A 15,470-nucleotide genomic window follows, 5' to 3' on the forward strand; every position below is an offset into this window, starting at 1 on the left:
TATAATCTTACACAAAATAAAATAATGTTAAACTGAATTGTACGATAACATGGCTGAAACTGTCTGGCAAGGCAACTATGAATCAGCAGTTATTAGGCTTAGCAACGCTGCTGTGATAGTCCCACTCAAGCTGTTGTGGTAAGTGGATTTTTTTGTTTTTTTGTTTTTTGTTTTTCCGAGACTGCGTGCACGCATATCGGAACACACACACTGGTTTACACGGCCCGGTAGCTCAGTGGTTAGAGCGCTGGCTTCACAAGCCAGAGGACCGGGGTTCGATTCCCCGGCCGGAGATATTTGGGTGTGTCTCCTTTGACGTGTAGCCCCTGTTCACCTAGCAGTGAGTGGGTACGGGATGTAAATCAAGGAGTTGTGACCTTGTTGTCCCGGTGTGTGGTGTGTGCCTGGTCTCAGGCCTATCCCAAGATCAGAAATAATGAGCTCTGAGCTCGTTCCGTAGGGTAACGTCTGGCTGTCTCGTCAGAGACTGCAGCAGATCAAACAGTGAATTACACGCGCGCAGAAAAGATCTTTTGGTTATTTCATAAGTTTTCGTTCCAGTCATTCAACTGTGTTGGAGTGGGGCTCATAGTGTCTTGTCTCCATTTCTCTCCACTTATCTCATTTTTCTTTAAAGTTATGTACATTATGTGTTGTAACAACTTCACCTCTCAATGCATTAAACTTTTCCACTGTTCTATGTGGAAAACTTTATTTTACAATATCCTTCACAAACTGCCTCTTCTTAATCCTCTTTGCATATCTTTTTGTCCTTCCAGCTTCTGTCACCAGCACCAAGTCTCCCGTGTCTATCTTTTCAATGCCAGCTACTATTTTATACAATGTTGTTAGATTGGCAGTCCCATTTCTTTCAGCCTTTCTTCATTTATTAGGTCCTTTAGTTCCGACACCATCTTTGTAGCTATCTTCTGGATCTGTTCTAATCTTCTTATATTTTTTTTAGAGTTCGGTGACCACACCACTGCTGCATATGCCAGCTTTGGACGTATCATGTATTTTAACCGATGATCCAAATATCTTACTTCTGTGTTCTTCGGGATTCAGCTTTTCATGTACAAACACTCCCAGATCTTTTTCCTCTTCAGTCTTCATTATTTGTTCCTCTCCCATCAGATAGTTCCATACCGGTCTTCTCTTACTTTCCTAATTCCATTACGTTACATTTCTTAGCATTGAATTCTAACTTCCAATTCTTACTCCACTAATAAATTTTGTGTGTGTTGGGTTTCAATTATGTAGAAAAAAAAAACTTCATTTTTTCTATGTGGGAGAGAAGGCCAGTCAAGAACAGCACAATGTTAAAAGAAAAAAAGGCCCACTTGATGCTGGTTCTCTAAAAGATAAGAGGAGCTATCGAAAATTAGGTAGCAAATGTCTTAACACCTCTCTTAAAAGAAGTCAAGTTGTAGGAAGATGGAAATACAGAAGCAGGCAGAGAGTTCCAGAGTTTATCAGTGAAGGGTATGAATGATTGAGAGTACTGGTTTACTCTTGCGTTAGGGAGTTGGACAGAAAAAGCGATGGGAAAGAAGAAAGCCTTGTGCAGCGAAGGCGGAGGAGGAAGGGAGGCATGCAGTTAGCAAGTGAAAATATCAATAATTGAAAGACATGCAACATTTCGGTGGTGAGAAAGGCTGAAGACAGTCAGTCAGAGTAACGGAGTTGATGAGACGAAAAGCTTTTAATTCCACTTTATCAGATAAAACTGTGCGAGTGGAATCCCTCCAAACATGCGAAAAGTACTTCATACAAGTGCGGATAGGGCCCTTGTACGAGTACAGTGTAAGCAGTTGAAGGGGCGAGAAAAACTGGCGGAGACGCCGCAAAACGCCTAACTTCATAGAAACTGTTTTAGCAAGAGATGAGATGTGAAGTTTCCAGTTAAGATTATGAGTAAAGGATAGACCGAGAATATTCAATGTGGAAGAGGGACACATTTGATTGTCATTGAAGAAGAGGAAATACCTGGAAGGTAGTGTCGAGTTGATAGATAGTGGAACTAAGTTTTTGAGGCATTAAAAATTATTAAGTTTTCTCTGCTTCAATCGAAAATATTAGAAAGGCCAGAAGTGAGGCGTTCTGTGGCGTCCCTGCATGATTTGTTACCTTCCTGAAGGGTTAGACGTCTCTGAAAGTACGTGGAAAGATGTAGGGTGATATCATCAGCGTAGGAGTGGATAGGGCATGAAGTTTGGTTAAGATCACTAATGGACAATAGAAACAGAGTAGGTAACAGGACAGAACCCTGAAGATCGCCACTTTTAATAGATTAAGAAGAGCAGTGGCCGTCTACCACAGCACCAGTAGAATGATCGGAAAGGAAACTTGTGATAAAGTTGTAGAGATAATGATAGAAACCGTAAGAGGGAAGTTTTGAAATCAAAGTATTATGCCAGAGTCTATCAAAACACTTGATATATCTAATACGATAGCAAAAGTTTCACCGTAATCTCTAAAAGAGGATGACCAAGACTCAGTAAGGGACGCCAGAATATCACCAGTGGAGTGACCTTAACGGAAGCCATACTGGCGATCAGACAGAAGATTGTGAAGTGACAGACGTTTAAGAATCTTCCTATTCAGGATAGATTAAAAAATTTTAGACAAGCAAGAGATTAAAGCTACAGGATGGTAGTTAGGGAGAATAGTCACCCTTTTAAGGAACAGGATGTATGTAGGCAAACTTCCAGCAAGAAAAAAAGGTAGAAGTCTATAGAAAGAGTTGGAAGAGTTTTGCCAAGCAAGGTACAAGCACCTAGGCACAGTTTTTTTTTTTTTTTTTAAAGGATAGGAAGGATACCCTCAAGTCCATAAGCCTTCCAAGGGTTTAGGCCAGTGTGGGCATGGAAAACTTTATTATGAAGAATTTTAATTAATGGCATGAAATATTGAGAGGAAGGGATAGGCCCAGAATCATCCAAGGTGGAATTGTTATTAAAGGTTTGAGAGAAAAATTCAGCTATAAAGACAGATGAGATGGCAGTGGATTAAATAAAAGGGGGAAAAATGAGGAAGTAAACTATTGGAGATGAGTTTAAGTCTCGAGTGGAGTTGGAGTTTGAAAGGTTTTGAGCTTTTCTATTAATGAAGTGTAGTGTTTGGCAAGTTGAGGAATAGACTTAGCATGATCCCGGGCAGAAATATAGAGCGCACGAGATTCAGGTGATGGAAGACTCACGTACCTTTTATGGGTAAACTCTCTATCATGTATAGCACACGAGAACAGGCTGTGTTAAACCAAGATTTGAAAGGTTTAGGTTTAGAATGAGAGTGAGGACTGTACTCCTCCATGCCAAACAGTATCACCTGTTATGAGCTTAGCAAACAGATGGGTCTCTAAAAGGAAATAGTGATCATACCAAGAAAAAGTCAGCATAATACCTCCTGAAGTCATCCCTAACTGGCAGAGGCAAAACACCAGAGGCGCTTCCGGCTTGGGGTATCCAGAGGAGGGATTGGAGAAATAAGATACGTATATGAGATTGTGATTGGAGGAGCCCAACGATAAAGAGAGGATAACAACATTAGCAGATGCATTAGAAGTTAGGATAAGTCAAGAATGTTGGTCGTATCTCTAAGATAGTCAGACTATCAGTAGGGTGTTGCACCAGTTCCTCTGGGTCATGGAAGATAGCTAAATTGAAAACTAGTTCACAAGGATGGTCAACGAAGGGAACATTAAAATTTTCAAAGATTGAGATCTCTGCGAAAGGATAGAGACAGAATGTGCTCCTTATATTCAGAAGAGTCAGGGGAGACATAGATAGAACAGATATATTTGGTTAGATAGTGACTTTTGAGTAAAGAATAGATGGTGGAAAGCTTACAAGCTTCAAGAGCGTGGGCACAAGAGCATGTTAAGTCTTTGCGGACATAGACACAATATCCAGCTTTGAAACGGGAATGAGGATAGAGATAGTAGGAAAGGACAGAGAAGGGGCTATTGTCAGTTGCCTCATACACCTGTATTTCAGTGAGGAAAAAGATAAAGTTCAGCAGAGTGGAGATGATGTTCTACAGTTTGAAAATTAGATCTTAGACTGTGAGTGTTGCAGAAGTTAATGAAGAAAAAGTTGTTTGGGACGTCAAGACATTTATGGTTGATACCGAGAGAGCAGTCAGACCGGGGGACATTAATAGTCTCCTTTTCAGAATGTTCCGGTGTTTATTCCGGCCACAACACTTCCCTGAGTCTTTTCTTTGCCAGTCCATCTTTCTGGATTTCCGATCGCTTGCGTATAATACCAGTCCCATTCTTCCGAAACCATTTGGGTTTAGAGTGACATCTCTCTTGGAATCCTGCCTATCCCTAATTTCACGATATGTCCTTATCGTTTATTTAGAGTTGGGTACTGGTAGTATTCTGTGATGGCCGTGTGTGCCCCAATCGTACATGGTAAGAATAATTAACCGTCTAAAGTACCTCATTCCTTATTTTCAGAGCCTTTTTTTAGTCATTCTGGTTCCATCTCAGTCTGCACAGACGGCTCTTAATGTGCTGCTGGTGTTAGTTTTAGTATCGTTCCCCTCTTTTTGCCGTGGTGGTAGTCTTCCAGTCACTGCTTCAGTATTAACCGCTGAGCTTATATGCAATAATTTTTCCTTTGCAGTCACCTCTTTTATTGCTTTTGGCGATTCTCGTAGCGTCCTTTCTCCTTTGCAGTCATGTACCACCTTTGTTAATCCTTCTTGTTTTGTCCGCCTTGGAGTGGCCATATTTCCTCAGCAATACAGGTTATTATTGTGTTGGATTATGTTTGGATCCCGGGACATGTCGGTGTCAACGGAATGAAATGACTGATGCACTTGCTCGAAGGCATCCACATGTGATACCATCATTAGTCCAGTCCCATTTACTGACATGTTTCTAGCTATTCGTGTGGCCATTATTGCTATTTGGCAGGAAAGGTGGGATGCTCCTGGTGCCACCTCAAAAATGGGATAGATCATCAAGACTGTGTCACATCCGTGGTTTTATGCTCATGTCCAAGACCGACGCTCACAGACATCCCTACCTCGTTTGCAAGTAGGTCACACTCGACTCACACACAATTGATGTCCGGTGATAACCAACCATACTGTGACGACTGTCTGGTTCCTCTTATTGTGCGGCACTTGCAGGTCGAGTGCCCAAGTTTGGTGGACCTTCCACACCATATCCTTTACCAGTGTTGTGGTGCAGACCGGATTTTCATTCTAGATCAGGTTCTTGTCCCTGCGTCTCTCTCCCCTGGTTTTGACGTGCTGCATCTTCTGGAGGAAGCTGACTTCCTCTCTCTTTTGTAATGATTTTTACATTGCGTTCCCTTTATGGGCCGTTTTTTTTTTTAAGTTATTTTGGCTCTTTTACAAGGGTTCTCATTATTTTTACAATGTCTTTTTAATTCAGAGTGAAAAGAGCGTTCCTTAGCGGGGGCCGTATGACTTTGGCTGTTGCGGCGCCTTGCTCTAATCTCTCTCTCTCTCTCTCTCTCTCTCTCTCTCTCTCTCTCTCTCTCTCTCTCTCTCTCTTTTCCGAATCCAAGTGTTTTTCTTTCTTACTCATGCGTTCTTCTTTTATTCTACCGCAGCATGCAATGAAGTGTCCCAAGATTTTTTTACCAAGATGTTGGCGTGGTACCACTATAATCCTCCCTATGATAGCTGCCTCCTTCATTCTCTTCTACACCAAATCACAGGTAAGGCCAGGAGAGAGATGTATTAGAGCTCCCATGCCAACCCATGCTTCAGAATGACATCAGTAACATGCTTATCCAGAAATAGTTAGTATCCTCTCTCCTTCTCATACGCTATAGCACGTTCTGATGTCCACCTCATTTTGGAGAGTAGATATTTGAGGCATTGTGCTGATGTCACAGGTGGTAATGTTATGAGATTAGTGTCCCATTCAGTTAGTGTATATGGATCAGGAAAAGTTATGCACGTCCCATTTACTTGTACTGTCCTCCTCCTTATGTTGGTTTCTTCTCCATCATTATCTTCTGTGATGCTGGTCAGCTGCGGGTTGTTAGTAGCCTTCTCCACCATGTGCACAAGGGCATCTTTTGAATATCCCGAGTGTGGTATTGCCCGTGCCTTCAAGTAGTGCTTGAGACTATCCACCGTCCACTTCTTTATGTCCTTCCTTCTCCATACTTGAGTGTCCTCGTTATGATAAAAAGAAAGCTGGCTCTACTTGGAGGTCTGAGGAGCAGCCAAACACCCGTGTTTGTTTTGGTCGTCGAAAGTGTCGTACTGCAGGCAACAACATAATATTTCAATACACTTTTTTTCTTTTTAATTCGTGTAAGAGTACTTCATAGTGCTTTTAAATACATTTAAAAATCAAGGAAACTATATATATACGGTAAAATACGTGCATTTCTTAGCCTTCATTCAAATAATATGTATTTGATGGATCGTCACAAGCTTTGGTTGAAATTCTTAATGGAAACTCAATCTATGATTTTTTAACGAAAAATGTATGATCGAATTATTTCCTTATCTTAATGAAAACACTAGCAGAAAGGGATTCTATATGATTGCCCGCAAAGTGTTTTTTTTTTTTCGAATCTGAAATGAAGATTGTGGTGGTATGTACTAAGCATTCACCTAACGCGAACGCTCTTATTCTGTAAACTTATTCCTTGGTCTGGCTGTGCAACACAGAGTAGGACAGGGAAGCTTCTGTGTGTCCTTACATCGTGGCTACCAGATGAAAAAATAAGTCGATTTTCACATGGGTGGTGACCTGTTTCCCCTCCCTTCCCTCAAGGAAAAACCCGCCTTGGGTCAAGTGGCAACGTCGCCTGACCTGATATGCCACATGGCATACATGTACATGAAATACCTTAATTTGATTTCGTATGTAACACATATTTGTATCACCTGCTATTTAATGATTAAAGAATCGTGTGAAGTATAAAGTCCTGTCCAGACGAGCTGGCGTGTTTGTCGGACAGCGCGCTTAGAGAGCAGATTCTGCCTTGAATGTTGTTCACATGATGAATTGGCGGGCATGCCTGACGATGCTAATCGTCAGTAGCGTGTGGAGTGCGGTACGATAAGCATGGCGCCTTCCATCATAATTGCTTTGTGTATGTAGAACAGGAAAAAAAAAGAAAGAAAAAAAAATGGTGCCAAGATTAGCCCATGAGAAGAAATGTTGATGGAAGCCAAACAACAATGCTTCATAAACTACAAGATGGTCATGATGTAGAAATTCAAGAATTATTTGAGAATGAATGCACTTTCAATACGTTAGTAGCAAATGGAAAAAAAGTAACGCTGCGATTTTTAACAACGGGATGTACGTATTCGGCTTTGCAATAAAATACACGCACATCCTGTGTTCAGCCTTTTCACTGCCGGAATTTGGCATCTCTTGCTATTTTCCAATCGCTTTTTTCATGCTAACTGCTCTTCTGACTTTGCTAACTGCATGTCTACCCTCATCCCACGGCCTAGCTGCACAAGACTTTCTTCTTCTCACCCTTACTCTATCCAACACTCTAATGTAAGAGTTAATCACTACTCTCTGGTAAACTTTGGAACTCCCTACCTGCTTTTGTATTTCCTTCTTTCTTTTAGGAACGAAGCCACCTCAGATCTGAAATGCTCCATTGAGGAAAGAACAGCCCCAGGAAATCGCGAGAAACTTAGACACTCAGTAGGCAGTAAATGGCAGAAGCGAGCGCTGAGTTAAGTACGTCCGGCGCGGTTACAGCTTCGTCAGTAATGTCTCAACCAAAACTGAGAGAGAGAGAGAGAGAGAGAGAGAGAGAGAGAGAGAGAGAGAGAGAGATTTTTTCAGTGTGACTGTATAAATAAGCGCGAGATCATTGACAGCAGTTTAACTACACGGGAACAGGAAGAGGAACGGAAAGGTAGTGGAGATATTTAGGGAATTCTAGAGAGAAAAGAAGAGGAAACGCTGACTAAAAGGAGACAATTAAGAGTAAACCTGCATGTGAAAGGAAAATAAAAGAAAAATAAATGAAAGTTGTCATTTCTGCGCAATGTTTCTTCTCCTTTCCTTCTTTTTTATTGTTTTGCTCTCTTGTACTACTTTTACCATTGCTATACTCACCCACATGGAGGATCACGAAAAGGGCAATACGTTCATGAAAGTTGCAGTTCTCCACCGCTGCCGCCATGATGAGGCCACCGAGGAACATCATATTGGACTCTTTTAGGTACATTCTACTCACGGTGTCGGTGGAAAGAACACCCATTAAAGGGAAAGCGAATACAGGTATGAGGGCTGTGACAGGCAAGGGTATTGCTTCGGTCACCCACATCACTGTCATCACAACCATCACAAAGCCACACCGAGCTGACTGCAAAATGTAAGACGTGCTTGTTTTAAGGTATTGCAGATATGAAAAGACAGTAGCAAAACACATCAGATACAGAGTAATTCAATTACTAATTACATTTTATTTCAGAAAAATAGATTCTCGCTTCTTTCTCATCAACAAAAATTTCAACCTTAAATATTCCTTTATGCTAACCTTTCTCGTCTCACCGTATTTTTCTAAGCCACATCAGCCTACAAAACGTCTTGTATATCCATCTCATCCTCTACCTGCATTGCCGTGTTTGTTAACTATCTTGAGACACCATGTTTTTTTTTTATTAAATGCTCTTTTGTAACAGAATTTAAGTAATTTAAGTGTAAGACACACGAAATGAGCTCTAATACATCTCTCTCCTGGCCTTACCTGTGATTTGGTGTAGAAGAGAATGAAGGAGGCAGCTATCATAGAGAGGATTATAGTGGTACCACGCCAACATCTTGGTAAAAAAATCTTGGGACACTTCATTGCATGCTGCGGTAGAATAAAAGAAGAACGCATGAGTAAGAAAGAAAAACACTTGGATTCGGAAAAGAGAGAGAGAGAGAGAGAGAGAGAGAGAGAGAGAGAGAGAGAGAGAGAGAGAGAGAGAGAGAGAGAGATATTAGAGCAAGGCGCCGCTCTTTTCACTCTGAATTAAAAAGACATTGTAAAAATAATCAGAACCCTTGTAAAAGAGCCAAAATAACTTAAAAAAAAAAAAAACGGCCCATAAAGAGAACGCAATGTAAAAATCATTACAAAAGAGAGAGGAGGCCAGCTTCCTCCAGAAGATGCAGCACGTCAAAACCAGGGGAGAGAGACGCAGGGACAAGAACCTGATCTAGAATGAAAATCCGGTCTGCACCACAACACTGGTAAAGGATATGGTGTGGAAGGTCCACCAAACTTGGGCACTCGACCTGCAAGTGCCGCACAATAAGAGGAACCAGACAGTCGTCACAGTATGGTTGGTTATCACCGGACATCAATTGTGTGTGAGTCGAGTGTGACCTACTTGCAAACGAGGTAGGGATGTCTGTGAGCGTCGGTCTTGGACATGAGCATAAAACCACGGATGTGACACAGTCTTGATGATCTATCCCATTTTTGAGGTGGCACCAGGAGCATCCCACCTTTCCTGCCAAATAGCAATAATGGCCACACGAATAGCTAGAAACATGTCAGTAAATGGGACTGGACTAATGATGGTATCACATGTGGATGCCTTCGGAGCAAGTGCATCAGTCATTTCATTCCGTTGACACCGACATGTCCCGGGATCCAAACATAATCCAACACAATAATAACCTGTATTGCTGAGGAAATATGGCCACTCCAAGGCGGACAAAACAAGAAGGATTAACAAAGGTGGTACATGACTGCAAAGGAGAAAGGACGCTACGAGAATCGCCAAAAGCAATAAAAGAGGTGACTGCAAAGGAAAAATTATTGCATATAAGCTCAGCGGTTAATACTGAAGCAGTGACTGGAAGACTACCACCACGGCAAAAGAGGGGAACGATACTAAAACTAACACCAGCAGCACATTAAGAGCCGTCTGTGCAGACTGAGATGGAACCAGAATGACTAAAAAGGCTCTGAAAATAAGGAATGAGGTACTTTAGACGGTTAATTATTCTTACCATGTACGATTGGGGCACACACGGCCATCACAGAATACTACCAGTACCCAACTCTAAATAAACGATAAGGACATATCGTGAAATTAGGGATAGGCAGGATTCCAAGAGAGATGTCACTCTAAACCCAAATGGTTTCGGAAGAATGGGACTGGTATTATACGCAAGCGATCGGAAATCCAGAAAGATGGACTGGCAAAGAAAAGACTCAGGGAAGTGTTGTGGCCGGAATAAACACCGGAACATTCTGAAAAGGAGACTATTAATGTCCCCCGGTCTGACTGCTCTCTCGGTATCAACCATAAATGTCTTGACGTCCCAAACAACTTTTTCTTCATTAACTTCTGCAACACTCACAGTCTAAGATCTAATTTTCAAACTGTAGAACATCATCTCCACTCTGCTGAACTTTATCTTTTTCCTCACTGAAATACAGGTGTATGAGGCAACTGACAATAGCCCCTTCTCTGTCCTCTCCTACTATCTCTATCCTCATTCCCGTTTCAAAGCTGGATATTGTGTCTATGTCCGCAAAGACTTAACATGCTCTTGTGTCCACGCTCTTGAAGCTTGTAAGCTTTCCACTATCTATTCTTTACTCAAAAGTCACTATCTAACCAAATATATCTGTTCTATCTATGTCTCCCCTGACTCTTCTGAATATAAGGAGCACATTCTGTCTCTATCCTTTCGCAGAGATCTCAATCTTTGAAAATTTTAATGTTCCCTTCGTTGACCATCCTTGTGAACTAGCTTTCAATTTAGCTATCTTCCATGACCCAGAGGAACTGGTGCAACACCCTACTGATAGTCTGACTATCTTAGAGATACGACCAACATTCTTGACTTATCCTAACTTCTAATGCATCTGCTAATGTTGTTATCCTCTCTTTATCGTTGGGCTCCTCCAATCACAATCTCATATACGTATCTTATTTCTCCAATCCCTCCTCTGGATACCCCAAGCCGGAAGCGCCTCTGGTGTTTTGCCTCTGCCAGTTAGGGATGACTTCAGGAGGTATTATGCTGACTTTTTCTTGGTATGATCACTATTTCCTTTTTAGAGACCCATCTGTTTGCTAAGCTCATAACAGGTGATACTGTTTGGCATGGAGGAGTACAGTCCTCACTCTCATTCTAAACCTAAACCTTTCAAATCTTGGTTTAACACAGCCTGTTCTCGTGTGCTATACATGATAGAGAGTTTACCCATAAAAGGTACGTGAGTCTTCCATCACCTGAATCTCGTGCGCTCTATATTTCTGCCCGGGATCATGCTAAGTCTATTCCTCAACTTGCCAAACACTACACTTCATTAATAGAAAAGCTCAAAACCTTTCAAACTCCAACTCCACTCGAGACTTAAACTCATCTCCAATAGTTTACTTCCTCATTTTTCCCCCTTTTATTTCATCCTGATGGCACCACTGCCATCTCATCTGTCTTTATAGCTGAATTTTTCTCTCAAACCTTTAATAACAATTCCACCTTGGATGATTCTGGGCTTATCCCTTCCTCTCAATATTTCATGCCATTAATTAAAATTCTTCATATTAAAGTTTTCCATGCCCACACTGGCCTAAACCCTTGGAAGGCTTATGGACTTGAGGGTATCCCTCCTATCCTTTAAAAAAAAAAAAAAAACTGTGCCTAGGTGCTTGTACCTTGCTTGGCAAAACTCTTCCAACTCTTTCTATAGACTTCTACCTTTTTTTCTTGCTGGAAGTTTGCCTACATTCATCCTGTTCCTTAAAAGGGTGACTATTCTCTCTAACTACCATCCTGTAGCTTTAATCTCTTGCTTGTCTAAAATTTTTTAATCTATCCTGAATAGGAAGATTCTTAAACGTCTGTCACTTCACAATCTTCTGTCTGATCGCCAGTATGGCTTCCGTTAAGGTCACTCCACTGGTGATATTCTGGCGTCCCTTACTGAGTCTTGGTCATCCTCTTTTAGAGATTACGGTGAAACTTTTGCTATCGTATTAGATATATCAAGTGTTTTGATAGACTCTGGCATAAAACTTTGATTTCAAAACTTCCCTCTTACGGTTTCTATCATTATCTCTACAACTTTATCACAAGTTTCCTTTCCGATCATTCTACTGGTGCTGTGGTAGACGGCCACTGCTCTTCTTAATCTATTAAAAGTGGCGATCTTCAGGGTTCTGTCCTGTTACCTACTCTGTTTCTATTGTTCATTAGTGATCTTAATCAAACTTCATGCCCTATCCACTCCTACGCTGATGATATCACCTTACATCTTTCCACGTACTTTCAGAGACGTCTAACCCTTCAGGAAGGTAACAAATCATGCAGGGACGCCACAGAACGCCTCACTTCTGGCCTTTCTAATATTTTCGATTGAAGCAGAGAAAACTTAATAATTTTTAATGCCTCAAAAACTTAGTTCCACTATCTATCAACTCGACACTACCTTCCAGGTATTTCCTCTTCTTCAATGACAATCAAATGTGTCCCTCTTCCACATTGAATATTCTCGGTCTATCCTTTACTCATAATCTTAACTGGAAACTTCACATCTCATCTCTTGCTAAAACAGTTTCTATGAAGTTAGGCGTTTTGCGGCGTCTCCGCCAGTTTTTCTCGCCCCTTCAACTGCTTACACTGTACTCGTACAAGGGCCCTATCCGCACTTGTATGAAGTACTTTTCGCATGTTTGGAGGGATTCCACTCGCACAGTTTTATCTGATAAAGGGGAATTAAAAGCTTTTCGTCTCATCAACTCCGTTACTCTGACTGACTGTCTTCAGCCTTTCTCACCACCGAAATGTTGCATGTCTTTCAATTATTGATATTTTCACTTGCTAACTGCATGCCTCCCTTCCTCCTCCGCCTTCGCTGCACAAGGCTTTCTTCTTTCCCATCGCTTTTTCTGTCCAACTCCTAACGCAAGAGTAAACCAGTACTCTCAATCATTCATACCCTTCACTGATAAACTCTGGAACTCTCTGCCTGCTTCTGTATTTCCATCTTCCTACAACTTGACTTCTTTTAAGAGAGGTGTTAAGACATTTGCTACCTAATTTTCGATAGCTCCTCTTATCTTTTAGAGAACCAGCATCAAGTGGGCCTTTTTTCTTTTAACATTGTGCTGTTCTTGACTGGCCTTCTCTCCCACATAGAAAAAATGAAGTTTTTTTTCTACATAATTGAAACCCAACACACACAAAATTTATTAGTGGAGTAAGAATTGGAAGTTAGAATTCAATGCTAAGAAATGTAACGTAATGGAATTAGGAAAGTAAGAGAAGACCGGTATGGAACTATCTGATGGGAGAGGAACAAATAATGAAGACTGAAGAGGAAAAAGATCTGGGAGTGTTTGTACATGAAAAGCTGAATCCCGAAGAACACAGAAGTAAGATATTTGGATCATCGGTTAAAATACATGATACGTCCAAAGCTGGCATATGCAGCAGTGGTGTGGTCACCGAACTCTAAAAAAAATATAAGAAGATTAGAACAGATCCAGAAGATAGCTACAAAGATGGTGTCGGAACTAAAGGACCTAATAAATGAAGAAAGGCTGAAAGAAATGGGACTGCCAATCTAACAACATTGTATAAAATAGTAGCTGGCATTGAAAAGATAGACACGGGAGACTTGGTGCTGGTGACAGAAGCTGGAAGGACAAAAAGATATGCAAAGAGGATTAAGAAGAGGCAGTTTGTGAAGGATATTGTAAAATAAAGTTTTCCACATAGAACAGTGGAAAAGTTTAATGCATTGAGAGGTGAAGTTGTTACAACACATAATGTACATAACTTTAAAGAAAAATGAGATAAGTGGAGAGAAATGGAGACAAGACACTATGAGCCCCACTCCAACACAGTTGAATGACTGGAACGAAAACTTATGAAATAACCAAAAGATCTTTTCTGCGCGCGCGTGTAATTCACTGTTTGATCTGCTGCAGTCTCTGACGAGACAGCCAGACGTTACCCTACGGAACGAGCTCAGAGCTCATTATTTCTGATCTTGGGATAGGCCTGAGACCAGGCACACACCACACACCGGGACAACAAGGTCACAACTCCTTGATTTACATCCCGTACCCACTCACTGCTAGGTGAACAGGGGCTACACGTGAAAGGAGACACACCCAAATATCTCCACCCGGCCGGGGAATCGAACCCCGGTCCTCTGGCTTGTGAAGCCAGCGCTCTAACCACTGAGCTACCGGGCCGTGTAAACCAGTGTGTGTGTTCCGATATGCGTGCACGCAGTCTCGGAAAAACAAAAAACAAAAAAACAAAAAAATCCACTTACCACAACAGCTTGAGTGGGACTATCACAGCAGCGTTGCTAAGCCTAATAACTGCTGATTCATAGTTGCCTTGCCAGACAGTTTCAGCCATGTTATCGTACAATTCAGTTTAACATTATTTTATTTTGTGTAAGATTATAATGCATATTTTAATTATTTTTATTACTATTATCCTTATTATTCTTGTTACAGTTACTATTATTATTATTATTATTATTATTATTATTATTATTATTATTATTTATATAGTCATTACGACTATATATTGTTGTTATTATTATTATTATTATTATTATTATTATTATTATTATTATAGTTAATACTATTTTTGCTATAATTCAACATTATTATTATTATTATTACTATTATTATTAAAGTTTAAGGCCCCAGTTATACAATTTGTTGATGAATTTCAAGTCACCACTCAGCCATGACTCACCCGTACAATACAGACGACACTAGCGCCGCGTCGAACACTGCGCTTTACATAAAAAGGGACATCATTATTTTTCTTTACAAAAGATACAAACTTTAGAATGTAACATTTTGCTATTTGCGTGTGTCATTATATCAGCTGTTACAGAGCCTTGACTAGTAAGCACACTTCCAAGATAAATATATTTTTCACAAAAATCAATAGACACATCATCGATATTTAAAGTCATTTTTATCCTCCTCAGCACCATGTATCACAAAAAACTTAGTCTTACTTTGATTGATCTTCATGTTCCTTCTATCACAAAACTGCTATGAAAGTTGAACTTTTTTCAATCATTCTAGCACGTGAAGTGGCAGCACCGTGTCGTCCATAAGTACCAGAATATGCAGCCACGATAGGAAACCACCTGGTTCACAATTTTCCTTTATCAACTTAATAAGATCGTTAACAAATATGATAAAGAGCAGACATGATGTAGGCGAGCCCTGGCGGACCTCTACCGTGGCTGTCACTACTACAGTACCCAGCACACTTTGCCTCACACTGTACATGGCAATGGTAGTAATCAACATCATACCCCACAACCAAGACTTTTTAAAATATCAAATAATTGCTTACTTGGCACACGATCGTAAGCATTACTAAAATCTATAAAAATGAGAAATAACTTAAGACGCTTACGTTTGGCGGTATCTACTAACAACCGTAGTCACAATATGTTCTACACATCCTCTGTTGGCTTGAGCATCCGCTTGTTCAC

General features: G+C 40.7%; 1 protein-coding gene across 1 annotated transcript; it reads right to left on the reverse strand.

Moving 5' to 3' along the window:
• Positions 1-6,770: 6,770 nt before the first annotated feature.
• Positions 6,771-14,362, reverse strand: LOC123508446 (protein I'm not dead yet-like). Its single transcript, XM_045262196.1, has 5 exons — positions 14,274-14,362; positions 9,363-9,477; positions 8,724-8,831; positions 8,090-8,339; positions 6,771-6,814 (listed from the first exon to the last, which is right to left on the reverse strand). The coding sequence occupies exons 1-5, from the start codon at positions 14,360-14,362 to the stop codon at positions 6,771-6,773; spliced, it is 606 nt and encodes a 201-aa protein (XP_045118131.1).
• Between the last annotated feature and the right edge of the window lie 1,108 nt (positions 14,363-15,470).

This window comes from Portunus trituberculatus, chromosome 3 (assembly GCF_017591435.1).
Source record: "Portunus trituberculatus isolate SZX2019 chromosome 3, ASM1759143v1, whole genome shotgun sequence".
Lineage (NCBI taxonomy): Eukaryota > Metazoa > Arthropoda > Malacostraca > Decapoda > Portunidae > Portunus > Portunus trituberculatus.